Raw genomic sequence first — 14,066 nt, 5'->3', positions numbered from 1 at the left:
GACAGGTGGCTGCCCGGGAGTTGAACGTTGCCTGCAGTATATTGTCGACATTCGAATTGTTACGTATTTTATTATTAAAAATTTTGAAAAAAACACAAGATTGACATTATTATATATTAAATATTATTATATATATATTTTTTTATTATATATAATATATATATATGATTATTAAAATTATTTAAATATTATAAATTGTTATACAATAATTTATGAAAAATATAAATAAATTTTGAATTTTTTTTATCAACTATTGATAATCAATTAATTATTATTTTAATTCAGTGTATTTTCGGATGATTAATTGATCGCTTTTATTTAATAAATATATACAGATAGTATTTATATCATATTGCTACATTATTTTAAGTTTTATATATATATTAAGTCACTTTTGGTTTTAAAATTTTTTTACAATTTTAATATCATTTTCAAAGATCAATATTAATAGATCATAAAAATTGTATATTTATTTTTAATTTGCAATATAATATATAAATATAAATATATTAGTTATTTCATTTATTATTAGAATAAATTATTAAAGACACAAAAATTAAAAATAAAAATCTAAAAGTTGATAAAATATTGATTATATAAAAATCATATTCACATTTATTTATTTTTATATATTTTTTTCACATTAGCAAAAATTATGTATTTTCATAACTTCTAAATAAAATTATATTAATTGTTATTTTATATATATATATATATAGAAAGTTTATTCAACAAAATAAAAATTTATAAATCAAATTAATTCATCATTATTAGCATTTTCTGTTATATATAAAAGTACTTTTAAAATGAAAAATTTCAATAAAATTTTAATAAAGTAAAAATAATAAATAACTTTTAAAATTAATAAAATTACTTTTAAATATTAGTTATTAGCAGTAGAAAATTTTTTGATAATAAATTAAATTAAAATAACGTTATAATATTATAAATCATTATATTATATCAATAAATTATAAAATTAATAAAATATCAATAGAATAAATATTGAAAATTATAATATTTCAATATTTTATATTTTAAAATATTTTTTTTAATTTATTAATTTATTGTTTTCGATATCCGCTTATAATATTCGACATTGTCCGCTGAGCAATGGTTATCGACGAGTAAAAGATCTCAGTTTATTTACCAGTATACTTTATCGTTATTATAGGCAGAAGCTATTTATTTTTATGCCACTGTATTATCTACGAATAGTAACTCATAAGAATTAAATTATTATTTCATTTTATAATAATTTAAATTAGAGTTATTTTTATATTTGCATTTCATAATTTTAATATGAAATGCAAAAAGTTTTTAAATTATTTTTTGTTAGATTATTTTTTATTATTCTTCTAAGATTTTAATCTTACATTCCATTTAACTCTTTAATATTTCAATATATTTCAAATTTTAATATGTATAGCATAAAACTTATTATTTCATTTTAAAAATGTAAAAAAAAATTCGACTTTTCTATCATATAAAAAAGCAAAAATAAGAATTTAAAATATCTAAACACTTAAAGTTTATTAATCGATTTTGAAAAAATATTTTTGATATTTGTAGAAAAAAATTGGCCCATGGGGGGATCGAACCCACGACCTTCGCGTTATTAGCACGACGCTCTAACCTACTGAGCTAATGGGCCTTTCTATTTCACGTTTTGTTGGATATATGTATGTTAGAAAAGATAGAAAATCTAGATATAGATTATATATCTAGATAAACATTATATTTTTATATTATAATAAAAATACAAGTTTAAAAAAAGTTTAAATTAAATTTAAAAACTTGACTTTGAAAGATAAAAAATTTATTTTTGTGCCTTTTAAGCATTGAAATCAAATATATATATAATATTATTTTATATAAAATTCATTATATTATAATATAATAACATATTTTATTTAATTTGACATAAGGTATTCTTAAAAATTTCATCTAATTTATCATATCCCTTTAAGCCAACTTTAGTACCAGCTACTTGACAACCAAAAGTCACAGCTCCTTGCAAAACATTTTGTGTAATAAATTCTGTATGACTACATTCTAAACTTTCAATATTATAATTCATTTTAATATTACGTTCCATTTTTACATCAGTATGTAAGACATTAGTTGTTTCATTTGATGGTAGATTTCGTTTTCTGATAAATTCCAATTTTGCCTTATTTAAAAAATGTAATACTGCAGCATTGAAAGTATCTCCAGCTCCTAAAGTATCCACAACTTTTTGTGGTGGAAATGCAGGTGATTGTACTATAATATTGTCAGGAGTTCTTGCCATAGCACCTCTATCACCCCAAGCACATATAAGAGTTGCTCTAAAAAAAATACATTTTATGATGATATGCTTATTTTTTATATATAATTTCTAAGTAATTTTTTATACCCTGATTTAGCTTCTTCGCCAATATTCTTCAATGTTTCACTCATATTTTCATATCCTCTACTTTGAGCAAAATCTTTAGCTATAAATATTAGATCAACATAAGGTAATAAATCTAATAATTCTTGTTTTGGAGTTTCTAATTCTACACTGACAGTAATTGGTGCTTGATTTGTATCTATCTCTTTGTTATCTTGACTATAATTCAGCATATTATTATAATTTTCCACACATTGCATCATAGATAAAACTTCGTTCAAATTTCTACCTTCAAAATGAATCCAACTATAATCTTCTAAATGTAATTGTTCAAAATTTTTTAATGTTAACTCTGGCAAATTTGGATTATGATGTACAATTGTACGAGAACCAGAGCTTAGACTTAGAATAATAGTAGATATTGGACATCCTATTTTTTTTATCATAGGACAATGAGAAAAGTCAATATTATATTTTTGCATATCATTTTGCAAAAAATTTAAATGTTCTTCAGCACTTAAAGTACCAAAAAATTCACATGAGCTTCCTAATTGAGAAAGAACTGTGCAAGAGTTAGATGCATTACCTCCTCTTTGCCACCTACATTCTATAGATCTGCAAAATAAAGTATAAAATAAAAAAAATAATAAATTTTATTCTGAACATATTGAAAATATTAATTAAATTTTATTTATTGTAATAAAATTATTAAAAATATTGATTACAATTGTTATATTTTAATCAGCAACATATTATTTACATCATTATTAATATCAGCTGATTAGTAAATGGATAATACTGCGCAATCGCATATATAAAAATATATTTTACCTTTGGTCAGAATCTTCTACAGGATATTGTTTACACGTTTGTACAATATCTAAACAGCTTATTCCAACGCAAAGAATTTTTTGCTGATTTGATTCCACTGTAAAAGATGTACCAACAATTTTCTCGTAGAAACTTGAAATCATGTCACTCAACGGTGTAAATATACAACTTATATTACATATCTCTTACTTGAGAGATGGCATAAATTTAACTGATTAACATATATTGAAATGAATTTTATGATTTGATAACTAACCATATTTTTCATTTAATCGAATTTTTCCTTTATTATCTGTAGGATTAGGTGTAATACATATGTATCGATTAAATTTACTTAACCTTTGACTCTTGGCAAATATTTTGATAACTTTTGAAGTTATTTTTATATTTAAAATGATACTGAAATTTAGCATATTATAAAGCAAATTAAATATTATTATGAGTTATATCCATATCATTTATTTAATATATCTATAATATAAATTTTAATACATATATATACATATATATATAATGAAGATTATGAAAAGCGAAATATTAATTTTATTACAATATTAGATTTTGTTAATCTTATTGTAAAATATATTAAAAAAATATACATAAAAATTAATTATTGTACTTAAAAGCTATATAAATAAAATACAACAATATGTTTACAATAAAATTAATTGAAAAAGAAATCTTAAAATTCCCGCTTCGTGTGTCAACATGGAACGATTATAGCGCTTAATGATCAACGAAAAATGCCAAGATGGCAACGCTAACGATTTCATTGTATGTTAAGATAGCTTTTATCATTTATCCGCTAGAATTTTAAATATAATATCTAAAAAGATTATTTTATGAAAAAATATAGAGTTTTTGCTAAATTACTAGAAATATCTGTTTTTTAAGTAGGCTAAATCTATGTAAGAAATTCATATAAATTACCATATCGAAGCTTCGTCTAATTATTCTCCGTCATTTCACTATCAAATATTTGTTGCCTACGCTTTTATCTTTAGATTACTTATTATTATTATATACGATGGATCCTCGAATACATAGAAGATCAGAACCAGAAAAAGGACCAGGCGATTTGGTCAGTGCATTAACCTCCCAAATTATTATTTCTCAAAATATAAATTTATCAAATAATAAAAAGTATATAATACATACGAATACATATGTATCTGAAAGTTATTAAAAATTCATAATTATTTAGCTTTAATTATTTTTGTCAAGAAAAAAAATAAATATTTTAATCTGAATTATATCTTCCAGATAGTTGAATGGTTAAATGAAGCTTCTTTAAATCCAGGAGAAGATATAAAAGTTACAAATTTATGTAAAGTTCAAGAAATCTTAATTAATAAGGAGCCACAATTGCTTCCATTATATTTAGATGAAGCATTACAGTTTTCTTTAGATAGATATGCAGAAGTTAGAAAAACAATTACAGGTTTTATAGAAGAAGCTGGGTAATAATCATTCTTGAAATTTAGAACATAATATATTATCATACATATGTTACAATATTATTATTTGTATTGTGAGTAGTATAATCATATTTTATTTATAGAGTAAAACAACCTGAAGTAATTCCACGTGTTGTTCAAATACTTTTAAGATTAGTTTCCGATGAATCATCAGCTGTTGCTAAAAGAGCTCTTAGAGCTAGTGGTAGAATATTAAGAGCTGCTTTGAAATGGATATCTAGTGCTACTACAGTTACAGCAGAAATGGAAGTAGCATGGAATCAACTTAGTGCTCTTAAAATTCAAATAATAAATATGATTGACAGTGATAATGATGGGTAAAGAAATTTTTAAAATTTTATTTTGATACATTTTAATTAAAAATTAATTTATAATATTTTCTTCTTTTTCATATTCAGTATTAGAACACAAGCTGTGAAATTTCTTGAAGGTGTTGTTTTAATACAAACATATCCTGATCCAGATATTCCTAAAAAACCTGATGATTTTTCTTTAGAAGATATTCCATTAACATTAAAAATAGCACGTAGACGAAAATTAGAAGAAGAGGCTAATGATGTAATGGATTTATTAATAAAATTTCATGGATCTCCACATGTTAGCAGTGTTAATTTGATGACATGCATGGGATCTTTAGCATTGATTGCTAAAACAAGACCTCAATTCATGCCAGGTGTAATACAAGGTATACAATAATACTTTTAAAAAGGGAAAAAAAAAAAAGAAAAGAATAATCATTAAATTAATAATTAAATTTCAACTTCCTCACAATTATTACTATAATTAAAATAATAATTTGATTAACTTACAATTTATCAATTTACAGCATTACAGAGATTACAACATGATTTACCACCTACATTGTCCGATTCTCAAGTAACTAGTGTACAAAAGCAATTAAAATTAACTCTATTAGGATTAATGAAACACCCAGCTAGTATAGAATTTGTATCTATAATAGCTAAACAATTAACACAATTAGGAGCAAAAGAACAAGAAATTTTAAAAGCTTATCCAAAACCAGAAGATATCCGGCGTATGAAGAAACGTCAACAAGTAAAAGTGCAAAAAATAAATTTTTATTATATAAACTGACGATAATTATTAATTATTAATAATTTATATGATTTTTAGGAAGCAGCTGCATCTTCTGCAGCAAAACGTGTGAAAATTGAAACTTCTTTAGTATCAGATGAAACGGAAATTGTACCCAATTTAATTCCTGCTTCAAAATTATCAGAATTAATTGAACTTTCAGAAAGTTTTATTTCTGAAAGATTAAGTGTAGAAATTGCAACAGATTTAGTAATGGATAGTATGGTAGATAAATTTTTATATAAAATAGTATTTTTATTGATAACTTTTATTTATTTATTTTTTTATTAAATATATTTTCTTTAACAGGCATGGGTCCCAGACACAATGACAGCTATCTTTCAAAGAGAATATCAACCTACTTCAACGACCGATATAAATATTCAGCGGCAGACAATTGCTAAATTATTAGCAACGCAAATAAAACAAGCTAAAACGAAAAAGAAAAAGGATGCTAAAGATGAAGATGCCGTAATGGAAGATTTAGTAAAAAATCCAACTATTAGCGTAGCGGAAGCTAAACGAGAACGAAAACGTGAAAAGGACAGAGAAAAAGAGAAAGAAGCAAGGGCATCTCTAGAAGCACATGAAAAGTCATTGGCGAAAACAAGAACTCGTTTAAAAGCTTTAAAATTGTCTGAAGTTACAAAACCATTGTCAAAAGAAGTAAAAGAAAAAATGTTATTGATGGCTGTGAATCGAATTTTACTTTCTGAGAAAACAGCTGTGTTTGGTGGTGTGGCAGCTATAAGGTAAATCATTTTATAAATTATTAATTTCTAAAAAATATTATTAATTAATATAAAATATTTTCTTTTTGTTATTTTTCTTTAGATCAAAAATTTTAACTACTCTAGCTGCAACATTTAATCCGTACATTAAAGAGGCAGTATTACATTATATTACTGATGATATGAGAAACCGTTTAGATTTAGCTTTAGGTTGGTTATATGAAGAATATGCATTGCTTCAGGGTTTTCAAAGGCGAACTACATTATGTACAAAACCTCAAGAAGCTCCACATCAGGCTTATAACTTTTTATTATGTACTTTAGTATCTGCAATAGATTTAGTTCAAGGCAAAGATCGTGATACATTATTATATAGGTAATAAATTCTATGAAAAATTTAATTATATTTATATATATTTTAAGTATATATATATTTTGGAAAGGCTATATTTGGAAGCACCTTTAATTACCGAAGATGCTGTTGAAGCTTTAAAAATGGTATCTTCTGATGAAACAAGAGGATTGGTACCATTGCAATTATTGAAAGAGATGGTTATTCGTAGACCAACAAAACAATTAGTTTTTCTAAATGTATTATTATGTCATACTGGTCACGAAAATAATACGGTAACTTATAATTATTTGATTATATGATTCAAATATATATCTTATATATTTTATATGTTTATTTTAAACATTTTAATTTTATGTTTATAAATAGATAAGAGAAGCTGCTATACAATTAGTTTGTCAACTGTATAGTCGTCCTGAATTAAGTAAGCTCATAGAAGAGTACGCGGTTCTTTATTTAGGTTTCTTACGACTTCATATACCTCCTGAGATCGTCTTCGGACAAGATAGAGGTAGGCCACAAGTAGAATCCCAATGGACTGAATCAACTACAAGAGCTTGCCTTGGATTATATCTTGCTCTGTTGAGTGAACATCAAGATTTAATTCATGAGTAAGTTGAGTTTTTTTTTGAATAAAAACATTTAATAATTATACATAATTTACATAATACTATATTTACATGATACTATTTTTCTAGATTGGCAAGAGTTTATACATCAATGAGTGCAGATGTCAAACGTATTGTTCTTCGATTAGTAGAAGGACCTGTAAGATCTTTAGGAATGGGTAGTCCACAATTATTGGCATTAGTTGAAAATTGTCCTAAAGGCGCTGAAACACTAGTTACAAGAATTATTCACATTCTTACAGAAAAATGTATAATAAATTTATAATTTTACATTTGCTTTTATTATTTTGATATATAATACCAATATAATATTCTTTTATTTTTAGCTGCACCAAGCGTGGAATTAGTATCAAGGGTACGAGAACTCTATCAGACTAGAGTTTCAGACGTTCGATTTTTAATACCAGTCTTAAATGGTTTAACAAAAAAAGAAGTAATAGCCGCTCTTCCGAAACTCATAAAATTAAATCCTATTGTTGTTAAAGAAGTAAATATTATATTATTATTATTAAAATATTATAATCTAAATTTAAAATCATCATGTTATATTATTAATATTTTAATTTTTTTTATAGGTATTCAATAGATTGTTAGGTACTCATAATAACGAAAGTGGTGTACCTCATACATCTCCTATCACACCTGCTGAATTGTTAATAGCCTTGCATAATATAGATCCAAGTAAAGCAGAATTAAAAACAATTATAAAAGGTATAGTATATCAAGTTTGCTTATTTGATTCCATATAATCTTATTTCTATTTTTTATTTAAAATTGAAATATCAATTTACAGCTACGTCTTTATGTTTTGCGGAAAAACAAATATATACGCAAGAAACTGTAGCTGTTGTAATGCAACATCTTATGGAGATGACACCACTTCCAACATTACTCATGCGTACAGTGATACAAAGTTTAGCATTATATCCTAGATTAAGTGGATTTGTTATGAATATACTTCAGCGGTTAATTCTCAAGCAAGTTTGGAAACAGCCAAAAGTTTGGGAAGGTTTCGTAAAATGTTGTGAACGCACGCAGCCACAAAGTTTTGCAGTTATTTTACAGCTTCCTCCAACACAGTTGGCCGAAGCGCTAAAAATGGCAAGCAATTTACGATCACCTTTACTAGCTCATGTCGAAGCCTTTGCCGAAAATCAGGTAATTTTTCAATAACATATTTTATTTATATAAAAACAATGTATATTCTTGATTTTATTTCACTAAAAATTAAAGAAATTCAATATGAAAATGTAATATTTCAGAAAGCGCACATTCCGCAATCAATAATGGATGTTATTCAGGGTAAATCACCTTGTGACATGCATGATGAATTTGATATTGTGAGTAAAAATACCTGTATATAAAGAATTGATTTTTATACTATCATAAAAATAATAAATATATGAACTGATCCAAATAGTTTTTCCTTGACTTTCTTGCAGGCACCACCCGGTGATTATCCGATTGAACAAAAACCAGATACAATAGAAACTGATGTTTCAGAACCAGCTCCTCCTGGTTTAGATTAGCATAAACTCATTCCAGTGTTGGGATTTGAATCATCATCAACAGATTGTCCCAACTTTAACGAATTTACCTTGTAAATTATTAATTATTTTTTTATTCGCATCATATTCAGTAATCTGAAACGTTAGATCTACATATTTACCAAATCAAATATGAAATGTAAATATTTCTTATTCAGAATTTGCTGAAAATTGATTAATTTTATAGCTATGACAAATCCTTATTTCGTTCTATTTTGTAAATAGAACTATGTCTGCATATAAATGTATATACATGTTATCTTCATTATATAGTATATTTTCATTTATTTTTTGATAAATGATAATTTCTAATTTTACAAAACAAAAATTAAATAATTTTTTTCGATATTTTCATTTTCATAAAAAAAGTCAAATGATATTACTATTAATAATTGAAAATTTAAATTCATTTATCAATACATAACTATTTTCATAAATCGTAATTATGATAAACGAATTCAGAATCTAATACATATGATTATAAAAAACTTAGATATATAAATATTTATAATATTAAAAATTCGAATATATTTATATAGTTTTCTCTATTTATATATGTGTATACGTGCACTCGCTCGCGTACGTGTTTGTGCATCAGATATTTTGCTATCACATCGTTATAATATTGATATTGTGTATATAGATTATTTTTACATGTAAATAGCACGTGTATAATATTTTTCATTCATTTCACAGAATACTTACATCACGTGCGAATGTTTCATTTGTCGCAAAATGTAAGTATAAAAACCCATTTTAAAACATAAGAGCATAAGAAACCCTTTAATATTTCAGTTGCGTCATAATATTTTTATGCGCAACATACGATTATTTATTTATAAATTAGTATTATTTATAAAATAGTATATTATACTATTTTATTTTTACACACGTTAAAATATATAAAAATGAAATTTTATATAAAAATTATAAAACAAGTTACAAATTTTGTTGATCTTTATTGAAAGATTCAAAGTATACAAAACTAAATAAAAGTAATAAAATTCATTTTTCAATACATTTTAAAATTCTCTTGTATATTATTGTAAAAACTTAACAACAGTTTTTTCATGCATTATTTTGCAATGTATATTATAATTTTATAATAAAAATACATTCTCTCATATTTAATATTTAGGAAACTTGATTCTCATCCAAAATCAACGCCAGTATCTAGTAAATCGCGTAACATAAACGAGGCCTTCTTTGGAAGTATTCTAAATATATAAAATATTAATTAATAAAAAAATTAAATTAAACAATAAGAATAAAAAAATATTATATATTTAATAATATTTACCTAAAAATATGTCCTAAGTAGAGCAAATATCCAGGTACACTAAATTCCGCGTAATTTCGACGAACTCCATCTAAAATTTGTTTAGCTGCTTCCGCGGCAGGCATTGTGCCAAAATAACTTGGTATCCTTTAAAAATTATAAAAAATAAATTTCCGATAAAAATAAAATATCATTATTTGATTACTTACCTAAAACGAATATCTTTTGCTACTTCAGCACCTACAATAAATGGGTAAACATGGACTAAAGAAATTATAATATTACTGTTTGAATGTCTTAACTCTGTATGTAATGATTCAGCTAATCCTTGAACTGCAAATTGTGCAGTGGACAAAGTAACTCTTTTCCCTCCTGTGGCAGCACCAGAAAGGCCAGCCACAGATGACATAACCACTATATGGCCTTTACCAGCACGTTCCATACATGGTAAAACTGTATCTAATAACTAAAAAAAATTTTGATATAAAAATTCATTAATAAATTATTTATCATTCAAGCGATATTTACCCAGAAATGACTCAGGATAGTCAAATCAATTGTATGTCTTATTTCTGGTGGATCTTGAACTAATGCTCTAGGGCTTGGTATACTGCAGCAGTGGAAAAGCATTGTAACTTCACCTAATTCTGATTGAATAATATTCACTGTATGAGCTACCTATTATATTTTATTTACAATCAAATCAAATTTAATATATTTATTACATAATATAAATATTATATATTTATTTATTGTTATATTTATAAGTGATGTACTTACTTCATCTTTATGTGTTATATTACAAATGTACATTTTAGCAATTCCTAGCGATTTAGATGCTAGCCGTACAGTATTATTACAATTTTCAATATTAATATCTACACAAGCAACATTAACACCAAGTTGACACAAATGAATTGCTAATTCTCTACCTATACCTCGTCCTGCACCAACAACCTAAAATCAAGAAATAATTTTTAGATTTAATAAATTTTCTTTTATAATTGAAATTACATGATTATGTTACCATTGCAACTTCTCCACGAAGACTTTTTAAGGGAGGAGGTCTAAATATTCTGTATAATGCAATTAAAATAGCAAAAAATATTCCAAATAAAAGTGTCACAAGATCTACTATTAGAATAACCAGAGAATATAATCTGAGCAGCATCTTTGGTGGTTTAAATTTTCTTCTTAAATTCTTCTGCAATATAAAGTTATATTTGTTTTTAAATTATTCAATTAATTTAATATATTAAAAAAAATATTTAATTGTTAAAAATTATTTTATTATTTTAATAAACAGAATATTTACCATTTTGTTATATAAAATAATCAAAAGTAAATTGTAATAAGAAATAATTTGAATAAAATAAAGATAAGATGGAAAAATGTATCAAATCTAAATATTATAAATATTAGAAATATAGATATTTTTTATAGGTATTACGATATTTGTGATAACGTATCAGGATTTTATATAATAAATAAGATTTATATAGTAAATTATTATTAAAAATTTATTTATGATTATTATTTATGAAAATAATTTATGATTATTATAATATTAGAAAGCATTAATATAAATTTTTCGATTAATCTAGCAAAAATTATTAAATCTTATTATTACATACCACGTATTCGATAATACTTTTAAAACTTTTAACCGCCGTTATTGTTGTTTCTATATTCTTTTAAATAAATTTAAATATAGATTTAAATAGAACAATTTTAAATTTCACATTATTCACTAAAAATAAAATTGAAATTAAAAGAGTTAATTTTAATTAAAATATTAAAAGGATTAAAGTATTAAAAGATTTTAGATATTTAACCTTTCATTCGTTTGAAAGAATTATTTGCAATTTGAACTTTATTTACTTATCTTATAAATTCAGTAACTATATAATATAATTTCATTAGCATAAATAATTTATTTTAATTTATAAATATAATTTTTAATTTGACATTAAACTACATAAATTATATTCAATTTATATTTCTTTTTTTGTATTTTCTATAATTAAATTGTATTTAAGGATATATATATATATATATATATATATATATATATATATATATATGTAAGTATTCATGCAAATACAGCATAAATGTGTATATTTTAAATATTTTAAAATATTATATTTTATGCAATTAAATAGTAATTTAACATTATAAAAAAAATGTATTGAATATTTATTTTGATATATGATTTTTAAATGAGATATATTTATTTAAATAAGTTCTTATTATTAAGAATTAAGAACTTTTATACATTAACATACATTAACATTATACATATTACATTAACGTATAGTACGTTATAACTATATGTTTTGTTATTTTTAAAAGTTTTTTTTTAATATCTAAATCGAAAATAAATAATATAAATGTGAAACTTTTTATTCAAATTCATACAATAAATATAATTAAAGTTTGTATTCTGTTACGTGTTATATGCATTATATTGATTTGGCAGAGAGTGACGTAATCGTTGAGGATAATTTAACACATTATTATTTAGATCAAGAAATTTATTCAAAATGTGGTATATGACTTTACCACCAATAATTATAATAGCAGTATGTTCGGCATTACCAGCATATGTGGCACCATATATAAATAAATTGTTTCAAGGAAATGTAAGTAATTCTTCTAACATAACCTCAATATATATAACAACATTTAAATATTATTTAAATATATTGAAATATTAATTAAAATTATAATGAAGATTACTATTTAAACAATTATTTTCTTTTTTTAAAATAAAATTTTATTTTTATGTAAATTTTTATGCAATAAATGGTTTTATAAGTATATTATTGTATATATATTATTTGTTTAGATATTATTTATTAAAATTTGTATAAATTTATTTTCTATTATTTTTTTTCTTTGCTAATTTTTCTATATTTTATTTACAGAAACAAACAAGACTCTATACTACTTATATAGAATCAATAGGATATGCTAGAGATTATGAATTAGGTGATCAAAAGCATTGGAATTTTAAGGTAAATAGAAATATAATATTATAATTATGTAATGATTCATAATCTTTTGTATAATATATTATTATAATTACTAATTTTAAATTTAATTAATGTAAACAAATTTTTAATATAATTCTATTTTTTCAGGGTTTGGAATCCATTCCAAATAAATAAAAATATATTAGTTTATGCTATATTAAATAATATTCATTATCTTAGTGAAGTGAAGTTTTTTAGTGAAGTTATATGTAAAAATCATATTGTAATACATATATAATGAAATATAGTATAATTTCAGATTTTTTTAATTTTCTTAATTATAAAAATTTACTTATTAAAAAAAATGGAAAAAATACTATGTAAAATTAATTGTAATTAGTCTTTGTAAATTTTAATGATAAATTATTACAACATAATAATACCATATCTATAATAAAAAATATATAAGTAGTACTATATCTTTAATGTAAAATATAAAACATGTAGAATATAATGCTATAAGAGTAATATTTTGATAATTGATATCATTTAAAGATATTTTAAAATTTTATAACTTTATTGATGAAAATAAATATTTTTAATCATTCTTCAATTCTTCAGAAGCTAAAATATTATATAATTATATAATATTATAAATAATAAATATATTTTGATTTAAATAATTTTTTATTGAAATATTTTTTTGAATATAATAATTATGAAAAACACCATTATTAAATATTTGGAATACAATATAGAATTCAAATGAAAAATT

General features: G+C 23.1%; 3 protein-coding genes, 1 long non-coding RNA gene and 1 other non-coding gene across 9 annotated transcripts; 2 read left to right on the top strand and 3 right to left on the bottom strand.

The window, feature by feature from the left end:
• Positions 1-1,580: 1,580 nt before the first annotated feature.
• On the bottom strand, positions 1,581-1,654 carry TRNAI-AAU (transfer RNA isoleucine (anticodon AAU)). The gene has a single exon. It is a non-coding gene; the product is annotated as a tRNA-Ile (tRNA).
• A 148-nt stretch (positions 1,655-1,802) lies between these two features.
• LOC100864901 (ketohexokinase) lies at positions 1,803-3,744 on the bottom strand. Its single transcript, XM_003691904.4, has 4 exons — positions 3,462-3,744; positions 3,206-3,302; positions 2,399-2,989; positions 1,803-2,330 (listed from the first exon to the last, which is right to left on the bottom strand). The coding sequence occupies exons 1-4, from the start codon at positions 3,616-3,618 to the stop codon at positions 1,910-1,912; spliced, it is 1,266 nt and encodes a 421-aa protein (XP_003691952.2). The 5' UTR covers positions 3,619-3,744; the 3' UTR covers positions 1,803-1,909.
• Positions 3,745-3,933: 189 nt separating this feature from the next.
• Positions 3,934-10,163, top strand: Sym (symplekin scaffold protein). Of its 3 annotated transcripts, XR_001111667.3 has the most exons (17): positions 3,934-4,286; positions 4,469-4,665; positions 4,767-5,000; positions 5,082-5,368; positions 5,510-5,745; positions 5,818-6,003; positions 6,088-6,530; positions 6,613-6,885; positions 6,953-7,136; positions 7,231-7,472; positions 7,560-7,738; positions 7,817-7,977; positions 8,066-8,201; positions 8,284-8,648; positions 8,753-8,830; positions 8,933-9,090; positions 9,734-10,163. XR_001111667.3 is itself a non-coding variant. In XM_003691905.4 (16 exons), exons 1-16 carry the CDS (start codon positions 4,233-4,235, stop codon positions 9,017-9,019), a joined length of 3,336 nt encoding a protein of 1,111 aa, XP_003691953.1. In that variant the 5' UTR covers positions 3,934-4,232; the 3' UTR covers positions 9,020-10,163. The 3 variants fall into 3 exon arrangements, 2 of the variants coding, with proteins under 2 accessions (XP_003691953.1, XP_012339268.1); XM_003691905.4 differs by having other exon boundaries at positions 5,510-5,739; positions 8,933-10,163; XM_012483814.3 differs by having other exon boundaries at positions 8,933-10,163.
• LOC100865255 (17-beta-hydroxysteroid dehydrogenase 13) lies at positions 9,977-12,386 on the bottom strand. 3 transcript variants are annotated; one of them, XM_086905412.1, is made up of 8 exons: positions 12,152-12,386; positions 11,951-12,066; positions 11,344-11,520; positions 11,097-11,273; positions 10,845-10,994; positions 10,526-10,782; positions 10,338-10,463; positions 9,977-10,254 (listed from the first exon to the last, which is right to left on the bottom strand). In XM_086905412.1, the coding sequence occupies exons 3-8, from the start codon at positions 11,485-11,487 to the stop codon at positions 10,188-10,190; spliced, it is 921 nt and encodes a 306-aa protein (XP_086761538.1). In that variant the 5' UTR covers positions 11,488-11,520; positions 11,951-12,066; positions 12,152-12,386; the 3' UTR covers positions 9,977-10,187. The 3 variants fall into 3 exon arrangements, with proteins under 3 accessions (XP_086761538.1, XP_003691955.1, XP_031771147.1); XM_003691907.4 differs by having other exon boundaries at positions 11,951-12,360; XM_031915287.2 differs by lacking the exon at positions 12,152-12,386 and having other exon boundaries at positions 11,632-12,048.
• LOC147657989 (uncharacterized) lies at positions 12,313-13,819 on the top strand. The gene is made up of 3 exons (XR_015291346.1): positions 12,313-12,958; positions 13,244-13,333; positions 13,460-13,819. It is a non-coding gene; the product is annotated as an uncharacterized LOC147657989 (long non-coding RNA).
• Positions 13,820-14,066: the final 247 nt, after the last annotated feature.

The sequence above is a fragment of the Apis florea genome, unplaced genomic scaffold (genome assembly GCF_048593485.1).
Source record: "Apis florea isolate Af1SG1 unplaced genomic scaffold, ASM4859348v1 contig_2411_pilon, whole genome shotgun sequence".
NCBI classification, from domain to species: Eukaryota; Metazoa; Arthropoda; class Insecta; order Hymenoptera; family Apidae; genus Apis; species Apis florea.
This window is presented reverse-complemented; position numbering and strand designations above follow the sequence as displayed.